This window comes from Patella vulgata, chromosome 7 (assembly GCF_932274485.2).
Source record: "Patella vulgata chromosome 7, xgPatVulg1.2, whole genome shotgun sequence".
Classification (NCBI taxonomy): domain Eukaryota; kingdom Metazoa; phylum Mollusca; class Gastropoda; family Patellidae; genus Patella; species Patella vulgata.
The window spans coordinates 22,621,251-22,646,449 of NC_065885.2; the positions used below are offsets into that span (position 1 = coordinate 22,621,251).

At 32.6% G+C, this 25,199-nt stretch overlaps 1 protein-coding gene across 1 annotated transcript in view; it reads left to right on the plus strand.

The window, feature by feature from the left end:
• The window catches only part of LOC126827382 (uncharacterized), a 31,341-nt gene extending 6,385 nt beyond the window's left edge, over positions 1-24,956 (plus strand). The window contains exons 2-34 of the mRNA XM_050556676.2: positions 660-4,871; positions 5,311-5,428; positions 5,755-5,834; positions 6,203-6,428; positions 7,112-7,197; positions 7,318-7,431; positions 8,147-8,233; positions 9,006-9,095; positions 9,421-9,612; positions 10,835-11,065; positions 12,063-12,197; positions 12,677-12,774; positions 13,259-13,445; positions 13,672-13,776; positions 14,074-14,290; positions 14,613-14,788; positions 15,305-15,489; positions 16,093-16,183; positions 16,329-16,458; positions 16,795-17,001; positions 17,137-17,280; positions 17,469-17,671; positions 17,839-17,929; positions 18,412-18,529; positions 18,842-18,986; positions 19,575-19,665; positions 20,268-20,438; positions 20,646-20,859; positions 21,484-21,628; positions 21,728-22,105; positions 22,966-23,101; positions 23,267-23,377; positions 23,692-24,956. Coding sequence (XP_050412633.1) covers positions 850-4,871; positions 5,311-5,428; positions 5,755-5,834; positions 6,203-6,428; positions 7,112-7,197; positions 7,318-7,431; positions 8,147-8,233; positions 9,006-9,095; positions 9,421-9,612; positions 10,835-11,065; positions 12,063-12,197; positions 12,677-12,774; positions 13,259-13,445; positions 13,672-13,776; positions 14,074-14,290; positions 14,613-14,788; positions 15,305-15,489; positions 16,093-16,183; positions 16,329-16,458; positions 16,795-17,001; positions 17,137-17,280; positions 17,469-17,671; positions 17,839-17,929; positions 18,412-18,529; positions 18,842-18,986; positions 19,575-19,665; positions 20,268-20,438; positions 20,646-20,859; positions 21,484-21,628; positions 21,728-22,105; positions 22,966-23,101; positions 23,267-23,377; positions 23,692-24,009 — 9,042 coding nt within the window. The 5' untranslated portion in view covers positions 660-849 and the 3' untranslated portion in view covers positions 24,010-24,956. The remainder of the gene's footprint in view (positions 1-659; positions 4,872-5,310; positions 5,429-5,754; positions 5,835-6,202; positions 6,429-7,111; positions 7,198-7,317; positions 7,432-8,146; positions 8,234-9,005; positions 9,096-9,420; positions 9,613-10,834; positions 11,066-12,062; positions 12,198-12,676; positions 12,775-13,258; positions 13,446-13,671; positions 13,777-14,073; positions 14,291-14,612; positions 14,789-15,304; positions 15,490-16,092; positions 16,184-16,328; positions 16,459-16,794; positions 17,002-17,136; positions 17,281-17,468; positions 17,672-17,838; positions 17,930-18,411; positions 18,530-18,841; positions 18,987-19,574; positions 19,666-20,267; positions 20,439-20,645; positions 20,860-21,483; positions 21,629-21,727; positions 22,106-22,965; positions 23,102-23,266; positions 23,378-23,691) is intronic.
• Positions 24,957-25,199: the final 243 nt, after the last annotated feature.

A 25,199-nucleotide genomic window follows, 5' to 3' on the forward strand; every position in this document is an offset into this window, starting at 1 on the left:
TGTGGGATATAGAATATTAAATCTTTCATGTTCAGACAATTTATGATTAATCAGGCAAAATAACAATATGCTGAAGGAAAAACAATTTGGCAAATATTGATCAAGCCTTCAGCCACAAAGTCCATGATTGGGTTTAATATGATAGTTTTTACTTGATCAGAAGAGTCTGTACCAGTAGGTGTTCTTTGTTTTAGTGTTTCTTATGGTACATACAGCTGGGATCATATTGGATTTGAGTCTGGAATTTACTTATTTAGAGATTTTTTATTCATGCAGTGATAATCTTTCAAAGATTTTCGTTTAGTTCAAAATATGGATACACTGGTTAGGACTATCAGTTACTTCTTACACAGGAACATCACTTATATTATAGTTGAATAAATTAAGTTAACAGGAGTATGGCTAGCAACAGTGTTATGGTTCAACCTTTGTGTGTAAAATATAAGGACCTCATTATAAATATAATGCATGCATCATCCATAATATATGAACCCTCACATATTCAGAAACCTTAGTGACATATGATTGTAAGTAAATAACCATATTGTTCAAATATCATATATGATTTTATACTATCAGTTCCCTAAAATATGAAACCTATACCCCTATGAAATCTTTCATAAAAATCTGTCATGTGTATTTTTTAAAATTTTTTTCAGATGAAGTGAAATCCGGAGATGCTTTACGTAGTTCAGCAGAAACAATGTGGATAAAAGTAGACGTTAGGGAGAGTTTAAGTTAATTAACTGTCAGTGTGATTGATAGATAACTCTGTTGCATGCGTGACATTATTGAAATGCGTATTAGAACTGGCAAAGCCTGAAAATGATCGATAAATAAAAGGCAGTCATGAAAGATTTTCCATCGTCTTCAAAATTAAAAAATAATGTTCCGAAAAAGAAGAAAAGTGCTGTTCCAGATGGGTATGAGGCTAGGATAAGAGATATTAAAAAAAGGTTGGAATCTGATAAAGATTACCTGAACACTCCTCCTAAAAAACACTATCCGAGTGGTTGCCATGCAACAAGATTTACAGCTTATGGTGGAACAGTCAAAAGGGAAGGATGGGATGAAGAAGTTATATATGGTACAGATGATGAGCTGGTAGATGATCTGGATGCAGAAATGAAATATTTAGATGCTTGGGAATATAACCATAGGCTTCAGACTAATCAGGATCCTGTTTTTGAAGGATACGATGATAGTTATGAACAATTTGAAGATAATCTTACACATATAATCAAACCTAAACAAAGGGAACCTATTGGCTTTAGAAAATCATCCAAAGATACATTTCCAAAAGAATCTGCAAAAAGACCACCACATCTTGATGCTGTGGATGATGGAAGTGAATATTTGGATGGAGTTCTTTCAATAGCTCCAGATAATCTTTTGAGTTCAACATCAAAGAAAAATGTGCCTAAGACGTCCGAAAATAGGTCAAAATCCCCCCAAAAGCAGAGTTCAAACCAAAAGACAATGCCAAGAAGAAACAACATAAAACAACCTGAAATAAATACTAAACCACCAAAAATGAATAAAACGAAACATTCAAATCCAATGGTACTAGGGCTCTTGTCTCCATCCAAGCAAACACAAACAGAGTTCTCAACATTCCAAGATGTGCCCACATCTTCTAAAAAACAATCTCACACCTCAAGTCTCAGTGTCTCAAATAATTTCGGTGGGATAACAGAAGATATGGAAAGTTTTGCTCAGTCTTTAGAAGATCTGGATGAGGCTATTTATTTAAATTCATTAACTCGAAAGCACAGTCATCGAAGACACTTCCATGATGAGTGTATGGGGTCTTATCTTCCCAATCAAAAAAATGAACCTCAAAGCCACAATCTTGCATTTTCATCTAAAAACACATCTGTATCAAAAGAACGTAATAAAACAAGTGATCACAAAGTAAAATCTGAACCCTCACCACGTTCTCTTGTTAGATCTCGAAGAGAAGATTTGGATTTTGTTGCCATTGAATCAAAAAATAATGTCCCGGAAAATGTAAATAATTCTGGGAAATTCCGAATTTCAGTTTGCAGCCATCTAATGGATGAGCAAAGACATAGTAACACAAAGTCAGAATCACAACCTTTTTTCCTAACAGAATCTCTCGACCGTGTCAATCACAAGGACAAACCTCAAGCAGATGGAGTAAGAAAGAGACTTTTTGATTCAGAATTCATGGAAGAAAGATCGGCAAGCAGAAGAGATCCATCAAAGACCTTTAATTCAGAATCTGGCAAATGTTTCAAAAGTCCAAGGTTAACAGATGGAACTGACATTTTTGCAACTTCATTGGAAGAGCAGTCCAAACTTCGAAGTTCTGGAGAAGTATCAAGAACTAAACGATTATCCATCACTGAAAATAACAGCATGTCTCCAAGAAGTGAAGAAACTTTATTTAACATTTCTACTGATTTCGCGGATAAAAGACTTAAACAGAGTAATCTTTATCTTGAAGATTCACTGGAAAAATATTCTCCTAGATTAGGAATAATGCATGATAATCATATTTTTGATTTGGAATCTTCCCGTGTTGAAAAGCGTGGATCCAGTCTTATAAATAAAATCCATCAAAATTCTCCAAGTGCTATTACTGATGATGCAGGTCCTATGCCTTTGAAAGATCTGGAAAGCATGGATGACAAAGTTGCAGATGCTACTGTAAAACAACAAAGTATTCAAACACTGAGAAATAAAACATCACCCAGAGAATCTATTTTTAAACATGAAGACAAATGTGTACATACATGCATACCAAAGTTAGAATTACATAGATCTCCAAGAGAGGGTTGTACTTCACCAGTTAACTCAGACCGCACATCACACGTAAGCAGAAACAAGCTAAATGAAATCCTTTCTTCAAGTTCAAAGTATACAAGACATTCCCCTTCACCAGTAGTATCTGGTCCACAAAATGATGTTCAAATGGATTGTGATTCTTATCATGGTGGAGATTCAGTAACTAAAAATACTTTCTTACAGGATGTTAAAGATTTTCGAGATAATTTATTTGTTTCTAAATATTGTAACTTTGATACAGATCAAAGTATTTTTGATACAGAAAGTTGTGAAGATGTTTCCTTTGATTTAAGTCGCATTGACGACTGTAGTTTTGGACCATGGGAAGTGGATTCTAGGAGTCGAAGAGATGTAGAAAAACTAATTATCAACAGACGCAATAGTACATGTATTCAGTCGGATTCTAGTCCCACAAAGCAATCAAATAAGCAAAATAGGATAGATACATGTAATAATTATCGCCCATCTTATCGTTCAGCAAGAACATGTTCAAAACCCAGTGATGTGTCGTCAAAGTCTGTTCACACAAAATCGCAAGATCCCCAAAAATGTCATCCAAAAAATAATTCCCTCCAACAAAACGATGTGTCTTCAAAGTCTATTCACACAAAATCTCAAGAATCTCCCCAAAAAATTATTCTGAAAAAGAATTCCCCCCAACAGAATGGTGCTGTTAATTTTGTTCATGTTCAAAAAATGCAAGATGATGTGTTGAAACGACTTCATCATTCTGATAACATTGAACATCTATTAGATATTGAACATTCAACACGTTACAAAAAGTCTACAGGAAATGAAAAAGATGTCCATCCTTCAAAGAGATTACTAACAGAAGCATCAAGTACCTCTGAGAGTAATAAGTTAAAAACTTTAAAGAGCACAATGCCTTCTAAAACGGTTACAAGGGACAGTCTATCAAAAATTATTAAACAAACCATTCCTATCACTAGACCAGTTCAAGTCAACTCTTTAAATATTAATCAATCCATAATGAACTTCAAAAATGGAGAAAACCGTGATACTGAGGGACCTCTCACCAAACAGCAATCAAAATGCATTGACGCATACGTGCCTTCCAAATTGCATAAATGTTCCAGAAATCTTGCTAAATCTAGTCAACGGCACTCTGTCTCACCTACCTCAAAGAAGAAAAGATTGGAGAGTGATAATGATTTTCTGGATTTTGAAGAGAGAGGGAGAAAGCTGGATGAAATTAGTGGAATACTGTCTCATAGTCTCAACAAACAATCAAACACACAGCGAGAAAGTCTTATTAAGCCTGTAGAATTTAGATTTGGCCGGTTATACAAATGTACAAGAAACAGTAAGAAACGTGAAGATGTTGAAAAACCATTTAAAAAAGAGATAAAGGGAACGCGACTTGATAATGATGTAACAAATAGAAGATATAGATTTAACCCTAACAGCCTTTTAGTCAAAAATCAAGAATTTGATATTAAAGCTTCTCGAAAACATTTATCAGATGCTGTGGATGTTGTTAATGTAAATAACCTGAACTTTAACTCATCACTTCTCCATGAACAATCACAAGATGATGAAACTGCAAGCAATAGTATTGTTGAAGACATGCAATGGTTGTCTACGGCATTGGGTGAAAGGTATCAGAATAGACATGGTTACAAAACATCAACTGTTCCAGATGGGAGAGAGAAGGAAAATAGAATGGAATTATCGTCTGGGTCTGATTCGGATGTTCCAAAGAAACTAACTATGTCGGATCTGTACACTCCTGTTACTCAATTAATTACGGATGAAATTGATGAGATGCCAATGAGAAAAGAACCTACAGTGTCTGAAGACGAACAGTTGCCAATGGAAACAGTATGCAAGAATCTAATGAATAAGAAAAAACTTGAAAATGATCTCTCAGCAAGTAATAAATTAGAAACTGGTAATGTCAATGGCAGTCTTATAAAAGATACAAAACTAACCAATGGATTTGTTAATAAGATGCCACATGATCAATTGATATCGTCACAGCCTATGATGGCAATCCCTAACAAGGTTTCTACTGGTCTGTCACTTCCGTGTAGATCTAGGTAAGTTAAAGATTTTCTGTTCAATATTCAGAGTTGCACAATGTGATACTGTCCTTGTCACCAAAACCTTTTAAACACTGGTCAAAGTTTTTGAAATTTGTGTCTTTAAGTTTTTGAAATTTGTGTCAAAGTTTTTGAAATTTGTGTCACAAGGAGAATCCCTATTGATTTTATGCTTGCTGGGATTGTTTGGGAGAGCCTCGAATTTCAGAGTCGCACATCAATTCCATACAGTTTATTGCCATGTAACTTAAACGTTGTACTACAAACCAATTTCTTTTTTAGAATCTATTTTAAACTTGCTTGGATTGTTCAACAAGTTAAAACTTAACAAGCATGTTAACACTATGTTAATCAGATTGTTTTTCATAATGACTCCAGTAATCATTGTTATAGTGGTACCGGTATCAAACATTATATGTTTATCTTTCGCTTTCAGTACACCATTTAATTCTGTAGATGTTATACTGTCACATTTAAACAACTCTGATTCTATCAACTTATTACAAAGGTTATATCAGGCTGATGATAAAACTAGAGATGAGCTCATGATAAAGGTGAGTATATTGTTTAAATTAAAATATTATAGTTTGTCATTCCAACAGAGCAAACAACCTATATCATCAGCCTTATCTTTACAGAGAGGGAATGGAGTTTAAAGTCCATTAGGCACAAACCAGGTCTTTTCAGGACTAACATACGGTTTAATTTTTATTTCAAAAATCCGCTAGTTTGTAGAGATCGTTAGTTAGCAGTGGAAATTGGAAGACCCAGAGAAAACCCATAAAGTTGGACAGGCGACCCAACTCCTTGTCACCACTTGACTCATCGATTTTTAAATTTTTGGTTTCTTATTCATTTTCTAAATGTAATTTACTTTTAGGCTGAGTATTTTAAAAGATGGCAGAGAAAGATACATGATGTACAACATGATAGACTTATTTATGGACCTACAAGAGCCAGGTATTATTTACTGTATTGTATGAGGAGGAGGACCACACTACACATAACAATTTAAGAAGCAATTATGTCCTACAATCCCCTAACATTTCTCAAATAAGGTGTTTTAAAAATCCAATTGTTTAACTTGGTAAAGTACCAAAACAAGCCTCTGAATAGATGTAAAAAAAACAATTAATATGTTTTAAAGCTGGTTATTGGCGATAAATTATTCAAAATTGCATAACCACACTGACAAGACTAAATTCTCATTGATTATTATTACAGAGAAATGACATCGCCGCCTCCAATCTACATATATATAGTATTTTTCACTATGTTGATATGATTTTATACCATTGATTGATCAGTGTTTATTGTTTTAACTTCAGAATTAGAAATTTTTGTTTGAATAACCTGGTAAAGAAACATTTTACTGATTGGAGAAATAAAACAGAGGAATTAATGGCAGAAAGAAAAGCTGATGAGTTGTATAGACAACATATGTTAAAGAAAGGTTTAGATGGTTTTAAATGGGCTATTTATAGATCTCAACATTACCATGACATAATGAAGTCACGAACACAGAGTATTTTGTTAAACAAGTTGTTTATAAAGGTAATCCAATAAATCAAATGAAAAAAGTGGGTTTAACATCCTACTGTTCTGCTCCGACTGGGTTAATGCAGACGGGCATACACGATACATACTGCTAAGAGAGAAATTTACCCCGGACTGCAGCACTACAGCCTACTCTTATATCAAATTCCAACTGCCAAGGGACCTTGGTTTTTCAACCAATCAGGCCCTCTGGTCCTGCACAACTGACAAGGGGCAGCCACACCAGAAAATGGAGATCTAGATGAACTTTCTCGGCCAACACCAGGATCAAACACGTCTTACTTACCGAACCACCGTGGCAGTCCTAATGCAATATATCCTCCTCTGGGAGTGTTTGAATTCAAGTCATACTGTCATTACCCTTCTGTAATATTATCATCAAATTCTACATACTACATGATTGAAGAATGTGATGATATCCTTGTAATTTGAGCACATTATTTTGATAAATGCAACAGAATTCTTTAATGCTAAAAGAACTATAAATATGATGCAGATGTGAGTTTAAAATGTCCAAATTGTGGTTCTAGCATGAGTGTGTTGTTAGTAGATTCATTGAATAATCAAATACTGCGAACCTGTTTTAACTGCCGTGATTTGTTGAAATATTTTCATATTTAGTTGGCATGTGTTGTTTTGCCTGATATAATATTCAGTTGCAATATTTTACTATTTTTTAGTGGAGAACCAGAGCATATAATCAAAGACAGAATAGATTAGTGGTACATTTTATTGGTTGGCATGATTACACGGAAGAACAAAAACGGTAAGTGTAAAGAAACATCGATATTCTCCATATATTTCATAGAATTTAATACATATTTGACTAAAAATATTCGATTCCAAGAGCTTAATTGAGCTGGTAAACGTTTTGATTTTTTCACAGTGCCAGATCTTTTTGTCAAAATTTGAAGCTTAAATTAATAAGAAAATCTTTTACCAAATGGATTCATCGTTATAGTCTAAAATTGAAAGAAAATAAAGCGGACCGGTTTGCCAGGTAAGGGAAACAACTCAGTTAATGTCTTTAATTCTTTTTCACATTTACTTTCAAGCACACATTGCACATTTTTTGTTTTATAAATCAATACAACTTTGCATAATTTATCACTACAGCTCAGGTATCGTGTAGTTGTGCAGTTTTAGCAGTAGTTTCTGTATTTAATGTTTAATTGAAACTTCTGTATTTAATGTGTAGTCTGAAACCATTCTTGGCAAATTGTTAAAATTCATTGAGAATTATCAAAAAATATTGGGTTCCTACTGTCGCATAGTTTAAAATGGTTCATTCTGCAACTGTTTGCTCTCTTCAACATTATCTAATCTAGACAGAAATTTTTTAAAATTACGCGACAATAGAAACAGCACAACTACAATTAAGATATCTGAGTTCTAGTGTATTTAGTATGTGTTTTTGCATCTTTCTAAATAATTGTGTCTCAATGAATGTGTTTTCTATGTATGGTTTTTGTGTATGTTTTCATTACAGAGTAGACTAAAATGTTTGTTTCATGCATCTTTTAGTGTATGTTTTAACTATAGAAGTAGACTGAAGTATGTGTTTTATGTATCTTTATAACATGTTGCAGACAATGTTGTGTATGTTTTCATTACAGAATAGACTAAAATGTATGTTTCATGTATCTATTAGTGTATGTTTTAACTATAAAGTAGACTAAAATATATGTTTTATGTATCTTTATAACATGTTACAGACAATCAATGTTGTCCCACTCTCTAATTGTGTGGAAAATGTTCTCTAACTCTTCACGAATTAAAAAACAACGAAACAAGCAAGCAGAGTAAGTCTACACCTATAATTCTTAATAATCTTAATCATTAAAAATTTGATATGAAACAAGGAAATGCTGAGCTCTTTACAAAATGTGATACCATGCTATTTCTTTGAAAATATAATGAAATTATATTATGTCAATGAATATAAAGTATTTTATTCTTCATCAAATTATTAGTATTTGAAATATGTGAGATTGGTGGTAGTTAAACATAGACATAGACATTTCCTATACAGTATACATCCATCAGCAGCAAAGTCATCAGTGCTAAATGTATTATCATTGTCAACAAATCCGACAGAGCAAATTTTAAAGTATCTATTATAAACTCTGTACTTAGCTTTGAAAGACACTAAGTTGAAAAATGCGATTGAGAACTTTGTCATTTATCACACTAAACTATTTCGATGGGGTTTATTACTCCTTATGGTAGTTGTTATGACTTGCATGGTAGTTCAAACTATTCTTTAAGCATGTTGTGTCAACTCTTTTGATTGCAGATTTTTTCATTATTTCTTATTGTCAAATGCCTTTTAAGTAAATTTTTGAATAATGCCAGTGTACATTATAATAAATTTTGTGTATTTTCCTAAAAATTTACTTTAATTTGAATGGTTATTTCAGTTTGTTCTGGGAAATCTAGAACTTGAAAATCTATTATTGTTTGAAAACAGTAATTCTTATATCTTATTCAAGAGGCTGTGAACAGAATTTGAATAAATTCTGTAAAAGTGTCATAAAATGATTAACAATACATCTTTATTATCTCTCTAATCAGTGATCTTTATAAACGAAACCTGGAGAAGAAAATATTTGAGAAGATGATCATTAGTTATCAACAAATACAGAAAGCAAAACTGTTTCATAGGTAAGAATTCATGAATAGATTAACTAATTGCAGATAAACATTTTTACTGTTGTGCATTCTTTTAGAAAAAAAAACATGGTTATTTATAAGCTTAGTTATGTCGTCTGTATAAAGAATTATTTTTTTTTCTTTTTGGGGGAAAGGGTGGGGAGTATCACAAAGATAATAGACGTATCTGTCTTTTATCCCTGTTGTCTGCTTTCCACTGATAATTAAACATTCCAGTACGCATACAAATTAATTTAATGGAATAAACAAATACTATGTGTTATCCCATTCCCCAAAATGACCTAGTTTAACCTCTTAAACTATTTTGTATTCCTAGGGTACAGGTTTTGTCGTGTGCTTTAACCAACTGGCAGGAAGGAGCTGTTATCAGTTACAAAGAACAAGAAACTAATTTAAAGATCAGCTTACATCATTGGAAGGCTAAAACAACCAAATGCTTCTTTTATTTATGGAAGGAAGCATGGAAGACGAAACAAGCTGTTAGAATGGATAAACTTTTCACAGAAAGGTATGTGATACAGAATCTGAATGTATTTTATTCAATTGCACTACATATTGAAAAAAGCCAATAATCGATCATAATGAAAAACAAAATGAGTTTTACAATTATACTTAAAGATACATTATGGGAGATTCGATAACGAGTTGGCAGTTCTCACTATAATAGTTAAAAACTAGATAATGTAAAGGCAATTTACTGAAAATTTCATTCAAATTGATCCACTATCAACCGAGAACTAAGCGATGGAAATTTCTGCCTAGCCTCGATCATCATTACTAAAGTCAGTACGATAAACAGTATAGTCTTGATTATCCATTTAATCGTTAAATCGTGAAGGAAAGTTATGCAGTAAATCGGCTCATAATCCACTTAAGATCACAGGCTAGCGATGCCATCTAGAGTTAATTATGGTCTGGATAGGTTAAAGATGGGTTCCCGCGTACAAACTGGGTGATTTAGTGGTATATATGGACTAAAAACATATTCAAACTAATTAATTTGTCATAACTTTGCTTAAAATCCTTCTCAAACATTGTAATTGCGAAGGAATGTCCTGCTATAAAAATTCGATCAAACCAGGTATGTTTACTTCACGTGACTTACCTCTCTTGGAAGTCAGAGGAGAATTCATTGATGTTGTCTTTAATCGCTTACTATTTATTACAAATATCGAATCCTAATTAAATCCTCGGATTATCCACTAGCCGCGCCTTTTTCCGTCATTTTTATCTCAGAAAGTTTATCAACTTGTACATCACACGCTCAATGTTCGCGTGTGACCTTTGACATCACACGTGCAGAAATTCCTAATCGTCGGGCTGTTGATTAGGGGAACCCTTACATTCTTGTCCTGTATACGCTCCATGAGTGTTTTTCGGGGAATCCAGTATTTTTCTAGTAAGATTGGATATCTCTACTTTTCATATATACCAAAATTACCATACTTTTATTGGAAATAACCAGCCGATAAATACTTTTCTGGGAACCCATCTTTAATTAATGTCTAATTAATAATTTAGATAACATTTCAAACCTAAAGAAAGATCTGCAATAGACAGATTTAGCTCTTGCATAATGTATGTTTAATTAGTCAGACCTCAATATTTTCTTACAGTAACTGATATGTCCATATAATGTGTTGATGAGATATTAAGCACCATTCCAATCTGTTGAATCTTAATTGATTTTTATGAATGTTCTAGGACTACTTAATTATTGTCATTTTCAGAAATTGTTTCTTAACCTGGAAGAAGGTTTGGTTAACAAGGTTACAAAAACAGAAAGAAATAGAAATTTGTCTGTCCTCGCAGAAACTTTCTCGTCATTTCGTTGCCTGGAAAAATCTGGTCAGAAGTCAAAAGGAAAAGCGTGAAAAATTAACGTGTCATATAGAAGGTGTTTTATTACAAGTTCGACTCAATGACTGGTATCAATATACTCGTTATAAGATAAATCTCAGGTACATCAAAAATTTCTTACAATACTCGGGAGCTGGGTGGCTGAATGGTTTAACGCATACACTTTAGGTCATAAGGACTGTCATTTGTCGCTTGTCCAACCTCATGGGCTTTTTCTGGGTCCTCCGGTTTCCTCTCTCTGCTAAAGACCCCTACACTCAAGCGAATTATTGAAATAAAAATTGAACCAAATTTTAGTTCCAAAAGGAGGTAGTTTGTGTCAAGTTGACGTTAAGCGCTCTCTCTCTCTCTCTCTCTCTCTCTCTCTCTCTCTCATTTTTGTGACAAAGTTTGTGTGCAACATTAAATTTACATAGTACTTAGTTTGGTATGGGTCAACTGGAATAAGAACACTTGACTTCTCAACCCAACCTAGGGATCAAACATTCAGCTATGTACTTAAAGATACAATACGTAAGACTGGCCATTCTTGCTATAATTGTTCAAAAATAGATAATGCAAAATGAATATATTGAAAATTTTATTCAAATTACTTTATTTGGAGTTATCACTGTTTGTAATTTTGACAAGATGTGCGCACTGATTGTTTATTGTCGTAGCCTCAGTTTTTCCATTTTTGTATTAAATGGACAAACTGTTCTAATCTGTTTAAAAACTCAGAGCATCCGATGGCATCGAAATGAAATGAAATGAAATGAAATGGGGTTTAACGTCCTACTGTTCTGCTCCTAACCTGGGCTAATGAAGACGGGCATATGCCATACAGTGTGCTATGAGGGAAATTTTGCCCTGACAGCAGCACTACGGCCTACTCTTATATCGAAGCGATGGCATCGAGAGTTGATTATGGTCTTGTCATGTTAACAAATGTCTAATTAATAATTTGTATAACATTTAAGGCCTAAAGAAAGACCTGCATTAGACAGATTTAGCTCTTGAATAATGTATGTTTAATAATCAAGCTGCCTTTTCCTCATATAATGAATACATGTTACTGTATGTATATAGTTAAAACCATATTCCATTATATAATTTCAGGTCAAAGTGTGAGTCCTTCCGTAGAAAGAGTGACGATACATTACAGCGAGAATGTTTTATTATTTGGTTAGAGAAGTATTTGAAACATGTTAGTGAGGAACAAGCCAGACAACTATGGTCAGATACGTGTCTTAGGTAATGTCTTATTCATGAAGGAAATAAAGATTAACTCCAGTGGTTACATATTACATTATATTTTATTCATTACCAAGTATTAAATTAGTTTTATCCATGCATAACTCAAGGTACAAATTGTTTTAACTTTAATTGGCTGTGACAATTTGAGGGGAACTGTCAGTCACTGAAAATAAATAACTCCTCACCAATTGCTATAATAGCTACTCTTCATACTGAATACAGAATAAGAAAAAGACTTGATTGATGATTATTGTACATGGCCAGAGACGTAATAATTAAAGAAAAAGTTTACACGTCAAATATTGTTGGTATACTGTAGAAACTGGTTATCTTGACTTTGTCTATATTCTTCTGCTTAATTGAAGCTTCTTAAAACCAAATGATGATAAAGCAGCATGGAATTTAGATAAAGAAAATGATCTCGATACATACCTACTATTAAGAAAACCATCTTTAACTTTTCATTATTGTTTCAGAAAATCAGTAGAAAAATGGAAGTTAAATTGCAGGAATACAAGATTAAACAACTTATTGGTTGAAACAGAACCTGATAGAGAGTTAGCTCTTGTTAAAGGTACACATGGAATATATATATATTTAGTCTCTGTTTCATTTATATGTAGCCATAAGTACAGATTTACCACCAAATGAACATTACCATCAAGTTTGAAAATATTCCATCAAGATCTCTGTCCTGTATCAGCACTACATGTTACGAGTCAAAGATTTTGGCACAATCAATAGTGTTAATTTAAATAAACAAAAATTGGTTTTATAGCTTGATGTGTGTTTTAATAAATTAAACTTATAACTTATAATTTTTATTTTCAATTTTTCGTAGGTTTAATATTCCGGAGACCTGAGCAATCTTCATGTAGATTTCAAAATCAAAACAAATTTCATGTACTCGCCTGCAAGAGTTCTTTGTTTTAGTACTTTATCTACCTAGCCACTCTCAGGCCTAAGACAGTAATAAGAAAAAATACAAAATTGCATTGTGATAAATTATAGTGACAGTAAAATCGCAATTATAAACATGTTCTTTTTCTATTTAATAGCCATGTTTAAGAAATGGCAGATGGCTAAGGCTAAAATGGATCAAGAGAAATTAGAAGCGGCAGAAGTTCGTAAACAGCTACAGAAATCAAAACTGCAAAGAACCTTTCAGATCTGGAAAACAGCCATGATGCAAATTATAAAAATACAACCTATGATAAAGTCTCGACATACCAGTCTTTTAAAACAGTAAGTTCATGCTGCCTCTAGTCGAGAAAGTTCACAAAAATTTCCCCTTGTCAGTGGTGCACGATGGTAAAAAACATGTATGTAAGCAAATTGTTGAAATAAAGAAGTACCACATGTCCCAAAGTGATCTAGTTATTTTAAGCTCAAGTTAAACCAATTTCCTTGCTGCTTGCCCTTAAAATTTTGATAAATTCTTAGAAATTAATTGGCATTTTTATCTTTGTAGGTGTTTTCAATCTTGGCATAGTCTGGTCGAACATAAAGTCAAATGTTATGAAAATCAAAATGAACTAATCAAAGAAAGACAACGTAAAATATTCTGTATGTGGAAGTAAGTACTTGTATATTATAATACTTATTCTAAACTAAATCAATATCAAAAAGGTACTACTAATGATGGTAGATTGATAAGTGATAATATGTCACCATAAATTTATATAACTATTTTTTCTGGAAAATAATAAAGTACCGGTAAATGTGATATTTTAATCTGTAATAATATTATGGCCATTAAATTTATGATTTTTGGTCTTTTCCAGAAATGTAGAAGTTCTTAATCCTCAATATAATTTGTATTTGAATGTGTGTTAATATTAAAGACTGATATCAATTTCATTATTCCTTGCAGACGTCAGTATGAAATATGTCAATTAGAGAAACAAATTAAGAGAGTTAGAATGGAGAAATTAACTCACGTCTGTTTAACAGAATGGAGAAATATTATCAAACGTAAACAAACAGCTGATAAATTTCATAAAGAATATCTCCAAAAATGTTTGTTTGAATACTGGAAGTCTCGAACAACTACACAGATTCATGATAAAATACAAGCCATTGAAGAACAGGTAAATAACTGATTCCTTATATACTAACTGAAATTATAAATGACTAATAATTTTTTACATATTTAGCACCAAAATCAGAGGATGCTTGTCCCAAGGTTTAAACAATGGTATGTAAAGCATCAAGCATCTGTTGAAAGAAAGCTAAGATCCTTACTAAAAATTCTTAACTGAATGTATGTGTTTTGTTCTTAATTTTATTTAACTGGCAATTCTTGAAAATACAAGTGATTAATTATATAGGTTTGAATCTCACTTTATGGGATTCACAGAATAATAATAAAAGCACTTAATAGTTGTATTTATGCTGTTCTCTTTATTATAGGAAAATAACGCATCTCTGAAGAAGTATTATTTTAATCTATGGTTTAACAATATACTTTGTGAGAAGAGAAAAGAAGAAGATAAAATTGTTACAATACAACAACAACAGAGTTATAGTCGTGTTAGACATAGCTTCTATACCTGGAAACATCAACTTCATATAACTCTTATAGCAAGGTTAGATATTCAACATATTTCTTAATATATATACCCCCCTCCCCATCCCTTTTATTCTGGGGCTTTGAAATCATTATCTTCTAACATCCCTTTTGACAAAAACACATTTTATTTTATCTATATTATTATATATATATGAAATCTTTATTCAATTTGCATTTTTTGGAATATATCTAATTTATCACAGCATAATCCACGCTAAAATTTTCTCAGATTTAAAGTTTAGCATTAATTTTAAAAAAAAAATCAAGATATCAATGGTAGGTAATCTTATGAATTTGATTCAATCATATGGAAAAGAGGTTCCTCAACAATGTTTAGCTAAGATTATAGTTTGCTCTTGCTTAATTTAGCTATACCCTGTTTATATGATCTGCAGTGGATGCCGAATTGTGGGAGGTTTTTGCTTTCATCCATAAATTACATCACAACCACTGAAGTTCCTAATCATCAATGGTTGTGATGTAAACCATGTAACTTTTTATATGAAAACAAATTGATTAAATTCTCCTTTAGAGTATATCAAAGAAGTTTGATGGTAAAACAACAAAGGAAGATATTACAGGCCTGGTGTGATACAACAAACTATTCTCTACAAGACGCTGTTACCCAGTTCTCTCTTAGACTTGGTCTTCCAGTACAAGATACAGACCAGACATCCAGCATGTCAGACATGTCCTTTGATAGGTACAGTATAAGAAGTAAGTTTCAATATTTCAGTTATTAACTGAGTTGGGGGGTTGGATGGCTGAATGGTTAGCGTGCGCGCGCTGTATCATAAAGTCTGTCATTGAGTCGACTGGCGTGGTTTCGAATCCCCGGTTGTACGTGGCAAGGAGTAGGGTCGCCTGTCCAACCTCGTGGGTTTTCTCCGGGGCCTCCGGTTTCCTCCCACTGCTAAAGACCCCTACGCGCAAGCGAATTATGTAAATAAAATTAAACCATATGTTAGTCCCGAAATGACCTGGTTTGTGTCGAGTGGACGTTAAACCCCATCTCTCTCTCTCTCTCTATTAACTGAGTTTGATTAAATACAAATTTATTTCATTGTTTTGAAGTTTTGTCATTGACTGTTCAAAGACAATTGTCAAGCAAACAAATTGTATTTGTACACATTATATTCTTGCAGCTAATTCGAAAATGTTACTGTGCCAACTTGACATTTTTTTTTGGAAAAGCCATGAATACTGTATTCGACTATTTTTGATATGTAGTCAATGATATAATCCTGCATGTCATAAAATACTTTCTATACATCTGTCTGTAGTCAAAATAATAATTATAAATGTATATTTTTGTTGTAGGTGGTGATAGTGTTACAAGTTGTGGTGATAAAACGTTAATTGATAGTCCTAGATCCTGTTCTACCCAAATTACTTGTACTTCATTAAATAGGTTAGTTTTAATTTTGAAATTACGATTCTCTAGAGAAGAACTTTTCCAATGTTTGGCCAATCATCAGAAAATGATTAGTCGATCTTGCACACAACATGAGGCATGCAGAATGTGGTCATGTAATAAATACTGTATATATTTGTAGATTGTTTGCTGGATTAGCTGGTGAGACATCTCTAGATTTACAGAAACTAGATTTAGATAATCAGAGTCTACTTAGTGGAATAGAGTCAGCTATTTATGATGAAAGAGAGGCCAAAATACAGAGACTACAGGTATATATGTTAATCCAGCATATATTTTTAAGATTGGTATGAATGACTTATGGTTTGAAGACACATTTCAGGATCCCAATTATCCAGCCCCTCTATTTGTAGGGTTTAATTAATCACAATGTCCCCTCATATGACAGATTGCAAGGTCCCAATCACCCAGTCCCTAAATATGGCACATTGTGGGAACCCAATCACCCAGTCATAATAAATACTATGTTGAAATGTAGTGGAATAAGATACCATAAAAATGAATCGGATTTTGAATTAGATTGATCGATCACACACATCTTTAAGTTATGACTTTATTTTATGTACATGTATTTCCTAATTGTTCAGGAATTGGTGAGGATATTTGTGGTCAGATTTTCTAATTGGCCAGTTAGTATAGTTTTCGACCAATGGAAAGAGTTTGTGATACGTCAAAGAGAATTAAAAGAATATGCCCAGCAAGTAGAAGAACTTAGTCAATCTGTGAAGCTGAAACTTGCTTTTAGAGCTTGGAAGAAACAATTTTATGGAATGGAAAAGGCTAAAAACTTCCGAGTAAGAAACCTTTAGTTTTAATTTTATCAGAAAATATTTGTTTAATTAAGATATTAAGACATTTAGTTTTTTTGATGTAAGTGTCATTGATAAATCAATATAAATACTAATGTATAATTATTTTTTTTTTTCTAGAATAAAGTTGTAATGTCTAGTGTAGTTACAACATTGAAAGATTACCAGAAGAATAGACAGACTAAAAAACAGTTATCAGCTCTTGCCTTACGTCATCATATGATAACAGTGATGAAGAAAATTTTCCCAGTCTGGGCTGATAAGGTAACAATAGCATTGTCTTATGACATTTCTTGAATTAAATAAAGAGAATTACAGATCAAGTAAAGGGCATTACATCAGAAAATATATGTTAAAACATAGACACGATATATTGAGAGATTAACGATGAATATAAAGCCTACTGTTGATTTATTATTTTTGGTTAGGATTAATTTATGATTATTTTTTAGACAAAGGAAAAGCAACACAAAGAAAATATTCTTCATCTATGGACAACGGCAACAGTCGAAGAGCAAACATTATTTCCATTAGAGAAGAGCTTTACATCAAAGTTAAACAAACGATCTCTTCGATTATGTTTTTCTATATGGTTGGTGAAATTCCAGTTTAGTAGAAAAATTCAGAAGGCTTATCATTTAGGAATTCTTCGGAGGTATTTGATATTTTCTATTTTATTTTTCCCTTTCAACTTTTTGTTTAACTGCCTGGGATACTGCTGCTGTGTTTTTGGATTATTGAATTAAAATACCATTACTTCTTACCTTGGTTAATTCGTAGAGTAGTTTAAGATTATATGTTTCCAACTTGTTTTTATTTTAGAACTTTGACAGAATGGAAAAATTGGGCTCAAGATAGTCAAGAAAGAAAGAAGAAATGTCAGCAATTTCAGAGAAAGCACATTCAACAACAGGTAATAATATAATTTGTCAGTTGATGTCTTATCCAGTCATTTAATTTGTGAAACATGTGAGTTCTGTGTAAAATATTTTTTGAAACATTCATCTCTGAAACTCTGTGATAATTATTTGAAGAAATATAAATAGTCAGGTTTCATTGTAATTAGTATCAACTGCCAGGTGTAGTAGTGTCTATATATAACTATATTTATAATCTTACTGTAATGTATTAGTTACGCACACCAGTTCACTAATGATACATAATTAAACAATTAACTAAAATTCTTTATGATGCAATTTTTGGAGATTAATGCCATATTGATGCCATATTGATTAGTTGTAGAAATTTTGAGTTAAGGTAAATTGGTTTCTTTGTTACATAATTAACATTTGCACTTCGATTTGACACCCTGTGAATCTGGAAATGCTCCATTAATATTGATATTGCTGTGTTAGATGTTAAAAGTATATTTTGTATTTATTATAATTATAACAGATGTTTAATCTATGGAAGATAAAACTTCAACAGAAGCAACAAGTGGAAGATAGATACCAGACTGCATGGACAAATTATCTTGGCTTGATATTCTCAAAATGGCGACAATGGGCTAGAGGTATGTCTTATTTAAGATAATAAGAACATTATTACCTACATGTTTACTTTTTAGTTTTATCCTTTATCATTGGTGTTGAGTGACCTTTTTAACTGGCACAGACAAAACATGAACAGGACAATATTCAACTCTATTCCATTGTTGTGTACTACAGGTCTTTGGAATAACTCTTTAAAAACAATGTATGTATGCCTAACTCAAAATCAAAGACTTGTTTCACTTGTACTTACACAGTTTAATGAAATGGGCCTCTGGTTTAAGTTTTGGGGTAGAATAAGAAACAAGGTTTATATTCTTGTATTTTACTTGTAGGTAACCACCGTGATAAAGATATTGGTAATCAATTAATAATGAGATCTAACATTAATAGATTACAGTACAGCTTTAAATATTGGCATAGTTTAACAATTAAATCTACACAAGTTAGAGAAGCACACAGTAGATACTTAGCTAAAAGGTAAATTTTCAATGATATTTTGATTATAGAATGAATATTAAAATTCATATAATACATTTAACTCATTTAGACCATATCTATATTTACAACCATTGTAATGGGTGGGGGGGTGGTGGATGGCCGAATGGTTAGCACGTGCGCTGTATCATACGGTCTGTCATCGAGTCAACTGGCGGAGTTTCGATTCCCCGGTTGTACGTGACAATCAGTAGGGTCGCCTGTCCAACCTTGTGGGTTTTCTCCGGGTCCTCCGGTTTCCTCCCACTGCTAAAGACCCCTACACGCAAGCGAATTATTGAAATAGAATTGAACCATATGTTAGTCCCGAAATGACCTAGTTTGTGTCGAGTGGACATTAAACCCCATTTCTCTCTCTCTCACAACTATTGTGTCAGTGTCCTCATTATGAAATAGTATTGCTGGAGTTCTCATAGTCTCTATCATCCAGAAAAATATGTATTCTACGAATATCAGTCTGGATGCGTTGGGGAGGGGGGAGAGGTTCAAGTAAGAAAGTGTGTAATGTCTTTTTATGAAACAGATAGATGTTTATTATTATTTCACTAACTTTTAATTTGACTGTTACAGAACACTACATGGTTGGCAAGAAGTTTCTCAGGAAAAGAAAGCAGAAAGGAAAACAATTTTACAATTTCAAGTTCAGTCTTATACAGCTTTGGTAAATATTACATATATCTATTAGAATATTATTGATGTAATGGCCAACAATAAACTCCTCTGCACTTTCGTTGTTACTGATGACTTCTTATACAAGACGATAGCCTGTTCAGAACTCATGCCAAGATGTCACAAGGAGATTGTAACCTTAAAGATAACCTATTATCTAAAACTGATTAAGAGCCCCGGTGCCACAGTGAGTTAAGTCGTTGGCTCGCTAAGCTGGAGGTCCAGTGTTAGATACCTGTATTGATCGAAAAAGTCCATTAGGATTATCTGGTGTGGTTCCCACTTGTCAGTGCAGCATTATGGAGGTTAAGGCCATGAAACACATAGTCATTCGGGTGGCACGAAAAACTGAGATTCCTTGGAATTCGATATAAGAGAAAGCTGTATTGCTACTGTCCAAGCACAATTTCCCCCATAGCACACTGTATGTTGTATACCCGTCTTCATTATCCCAGTCAGTGCAGAACAGTAGGATGTTCAACCCCATTTCACATGGTGCCCCTGTTTTTATATATGCTAGTGATGGTAAAGATCAAATAAATTTCAGATTCAAATTTCATTAGTTAACCATGATATTTTTTTGTGTATATTCAGGTTAAGAGATTGTTTCAAACTTGGAAAGAGAAGTATCAATGTCGATTAAACCAACATGAAGAAAAGGAGAAAAATATACAAAATAGAGCTTTAGATATTGGTAGAAAATGGCATCAAAAAGCAATGAAAAGTAGAGGTGTACTCTTTAGTAGAGAATTAGAGAAACGCAAGGTAAATTCATAAAAATATAAATAGTAATTCTTTGAGTATTTTACCAAAATGTTTACCCTCTTCTTTTTTTTCCCAGAGCTAAAAATTTGGGAAATTTATTTTTATATTTTACTACATTGTATGTCAAACACAATGAAAAAGATTTGAAAAATACTTAACAGTAATGATCGTATGATTATAATCGTGAATAATATAATTTTATTTCAGCTTGTGAGTTATTTTGGTAAATGGAAATCAGCTAATCAACGAGTTATTCATCTGAATAATGTATTAGACAAGTATATAGGTGATAGAAATAATGATTTAGTTAGTAGAATGTTAGATGAATGGAAGAGTAGAATGTTATTAAGCCATGTTGATCGTATTCATGCAGCTAAACTACAAGTCACCATGTTTACAGAATGGCACTTATGGGCAACAGGTAATATGAATTATTTATTGAAAGGTATAAGCTATTTTTAATGCCTGATTTTTTTATTTTTTATTTCTCTTCCACTTATTCTGAAATATTTCAGCAGAGGTGAGTTTTAATGTCCAGATTTTGCCAACATTTTTCTATCAGTTGGTATTGTGTGACTGACCAGTGGGTGCTAAGTCTCATTTCACAAGCTGCAGTCACTATTATGCTTCTGAACCTGGTCATCCAAATAGGTTACATGTTGGATAGTTCCAATGTAGATTTGATTCATATATTAATTAGTACACTCAGAGATCTTTAACAGTGGAAGAAAGATATTTCAATTATTCGCTTACACAGAGGTCTTTAACATTGGAAGAAAAATGGGGGAACCAAGACTGAAACAAAGTTAGACAGGTTATCCCCCACCCACCCCCCACCATCCCTTGTTCATTTACAAGATATATCAAGGTCCCTTAAACACTAAATAAATGTCAATTTATTAAATTTAATTAGTTATAATTAAATTGAAATTGCTCTTCAAATTAAGATCAAACAGCACAGGTATGATATAAGTTCTTCTTACTTATAATCAACAAATATTCTTCATGGTACATGTATAACGTATATTGTTATGTATATTTTAAGGTGTGAAAGAAAGAAGAATTCGAGCTTTGGCCCTGAAGAAGGCCTTAGAGGAGAGATCTCTTCATTTGTATTTTAAACTCTGGAAAGGAAAAACGCAAGTCAATCAGTCAGTTCAGCAACATTACAATACCAGGCTTCAAATCAAGTAAGTGATATACCCTAATCCCAACATTTACTTTATTTTTCGCTTTTATCAATCCAATCAAATGTTTCATTCGTTTATCTGTATTATTTATAATTTCAGAATGCTACATTCCTGGCACATCCATGCTCAAAAGAAGAAAACATTACAAGCTAACTACATATTAATGACGGCTAAAGTGAGACGGAATAAAATTTCAAAGACATTCCATCTATTACGAAATCGCTTTGATTATTGTCAAGGATTGAATGAAATAGCCAGTAGAATACAGGTAGAAAGAAAGCAAGCATCTCAAAGACAGTCACTACTTATCTGGCATAATAAACTTGACCACATCATGTCACAAAGATGTTATGGCAAGTTTCTAGCCTGGCGTGTGGCCAGACAATGGCGTAACTTTGTATGCAGTAAGAAAGCTCAACGACAGAAGGAAGCAGATCAAGAAGAGTTAGCAATTAAACATTACAACAATCTTTTATGGTATGTCTATGCCAGCAAAATTAGTCATCTTTTTTAACTGACTGTAATATGGCATTTGAATTCAATCAAATAGTTCTGTAGAAGCTTTTGGTTTGGGTTAATTAGTCAGAGATGTAGTCTGTGTATCTAATAATAATCAAAGTCTTTAACTCTTAAATGAAATGAATTGAAATGAAATGGGGTACAACAACACCCCCACTGTTCTGCTCCGACTGGGCTAAAGAATATACAGGTCACAATTCTATGGAATAGGATTACTGCTTATTACTGTATTCCATAGAATTAAGAATTACTGCTTATTACTGTATTCCATAGAATTCTGACTTGTATATTCCAGTTCAATAACTAATGCCATTGAAACAATTTGGGCTAATGAAAATGGGTATACACTATACAGTGTGCTATGAGGGAAATTTTGCCCAGGCAGCTCCACAATGGCCTACTCTTATATCCAATTGAAACTGCCAAGGGTTCTTTTACGTGTACAATGTGTTCACGGCACATTCTTTTTTTTTCCCCATCTGACCGACTATACGTTTCCCTTGCCAGGTCCACCATCCAGCACCACTGATAAGGGCAGACCACGCTGGAAAATCCCAGTTAACTTTCTCAGCAGGGATCGAACACGGGACCTCCAGGTTAGCGAGTGAACGTCCAAATCACTGAGCCACTGTGGCTACCTTCAACTCTTAAATGTATCTGGTCTACGAGGTAGATTCGGCGATTTTAATTGTGAACAATCTTGCCATACCACTGTCTTATCATTCATCTGTTCATATGCCAATGACATAACACAACATTAGGCAATTGGTTATGCATAAATATTTTGCGTTTTAATCAAATTTCTAATTTTATTTCAGCAAAATGGTTTTTGAGGCTATGAAGACTGAAAGATGTGTTACACAACAGAAAGAAAGACATAAGGAAAGACTTGTAAATAAATATGGTCGATTGTGGAAATGGAAAGTAGATTTAGCTTACACTGCTAAATGTGTGGTAAGATCGTCTATATGATTTTTAAAGTAAATATTTGAAAATACGGTTTCATAACCCCTGGAACTTCATTTTGGTCTGTGATCACTTGACAATATACATGATTGTTGCTTTATTTATTAAGCATGCTTTTAATTTTATTGGTCATTTTGAATTATATTATTTTAGAGAAACGAACGATTAATAAAGAAATTCTGGTTAAACTGGAGAGTTGAATATAGTGAGAGGAAAGCAGCAACAAAGGTGCAATCATTTTACAAGAGACAGCTCTTAGCGCAGGTAACTATTTTAATTACTTCAGACAAGCTTTTATTTCTTACATGAAATGAAATGGGGTTTAACATAATACTGTTATGCTCTAACTTGGCTAATAAAGACGGTTATTTCTGACAGAAAGAAATAGGATAATTTTAAATTCTCCAATATACATCATAAGACAATGATTGTGGTCATTGCGTAATAAAATATCATTTGAACGCCAGACAAATTAGGCCTGAGGACCAGATAGCAGTCTTATGTCAATATAAGATGTTTTTTGTTTAAAAGAATAACTTGGGTTGTTTTTTTCAATGATCTATTTTCTTTAATTACAGGTTTTCACAAGTTGGAGAAACTTGAAGAGGAAGACAACCAAATCATCTATTCCTGTACCAGTATCTACTAATAGTATCAAAACTTACAATAATGGTTATGATTCTTCCAGGGATTGTGTTAGTCCAGTCTTTACTAAAATCAACCCTAAAGATATGTACGGAATATACAGCTATACTTCTTACAATAAACAAAAATCAGCAGTCATCACCTCTAAGTCAGTAAATAGTTCTATAAATGGTCTAACCAAATCTAATATACGGAAAATTATTTCTCGACCAGATAAGTTAAATAGTAAAATACCTTCTTCATTGAAGTAGTGTCTCAGTTTTATTTATATATTTAAGTTACTTAATCCATTATATTTTTATTCTCTTTCTTTAAACGGCAACAGATCTCAATGTTTACTGCATGTATGTTAAGTATATCATAGCAATTCTATTATTTCTTATATAGACCAAAGACTATATTGTTATGACATTTGTAGACAGATTTATTACAATATTGAATGTGACACCGTTGTTTGATTCAAGATCTCTGTCTAGGAAGTTCACTTCAAAGCAAACTACAATAATTTGTTTCTTTAATACAAAGTGTTAACAATGTTCCCTCCATCGTTTACAAATCAAACTGCAATAGCATAATATTATCCAAGTATTTCTTTACAAACCGTCCTTCTTTAAAAGCTTTAATTAAATTTATCATACATTATCTAAACATACATGGATTGGTAAATGCTAAACATAAATATATTAATGTATGAAAATAATGGTAAAGACACTATTTTAAAGTACCTCACCCTATTTTGTTTTTTCAAGTTCCATTTAAGCTGTGAAAACAATCCAAATACAAGCAAACTAAGAGAACTTCAAACACTTTTTTTCAGGTTTGGCATAAAACTATTTTCAGGTTATTTGTGTCACATTTCATCTATTCTAACTGAGCTTTACCATTTCTTAAATATATTTTGTACAATGTTTGAAGTGAAATATAATCTTGGGTAACATACTTAGATCATACCATGACATTATTCTTAACAGTAATTTGTATATGAAATCCATCATCTATTTTAATGTAAATATAGTACGTACCATAATATTAATTATATACTATGCTTTTTGTTTGTTTTACTTTTATAAGATTTTTATGTAATTGTAGCCATTACTTCATGACATTTATCTGTGATATCATTTTAGTGCCAAATACTAATTCTTCGTTAGTTCTCATTCTTGTATTTATTATTGTAATAAACTAGATAACCAAATGATTTAAGTTGTCATTCTTGAATCTTGAAAATGCTGTGTTTATTAACAAATAATCTTTTAGCTAACAAAGATTTTCACATTAACTTAAGCACTTTAGATAGTTTGTCAACTATCTGTGTTATTGAATCATTATTGATTTGACCATTAATAGCAAGTTTGGTCTGTCTACCCTCCTTCAAAGCCCCCATTCGTTTGTTCATTTGTAGGGTTTTACATTCGCTTCAACCTTTTGTGATATCGAAGAC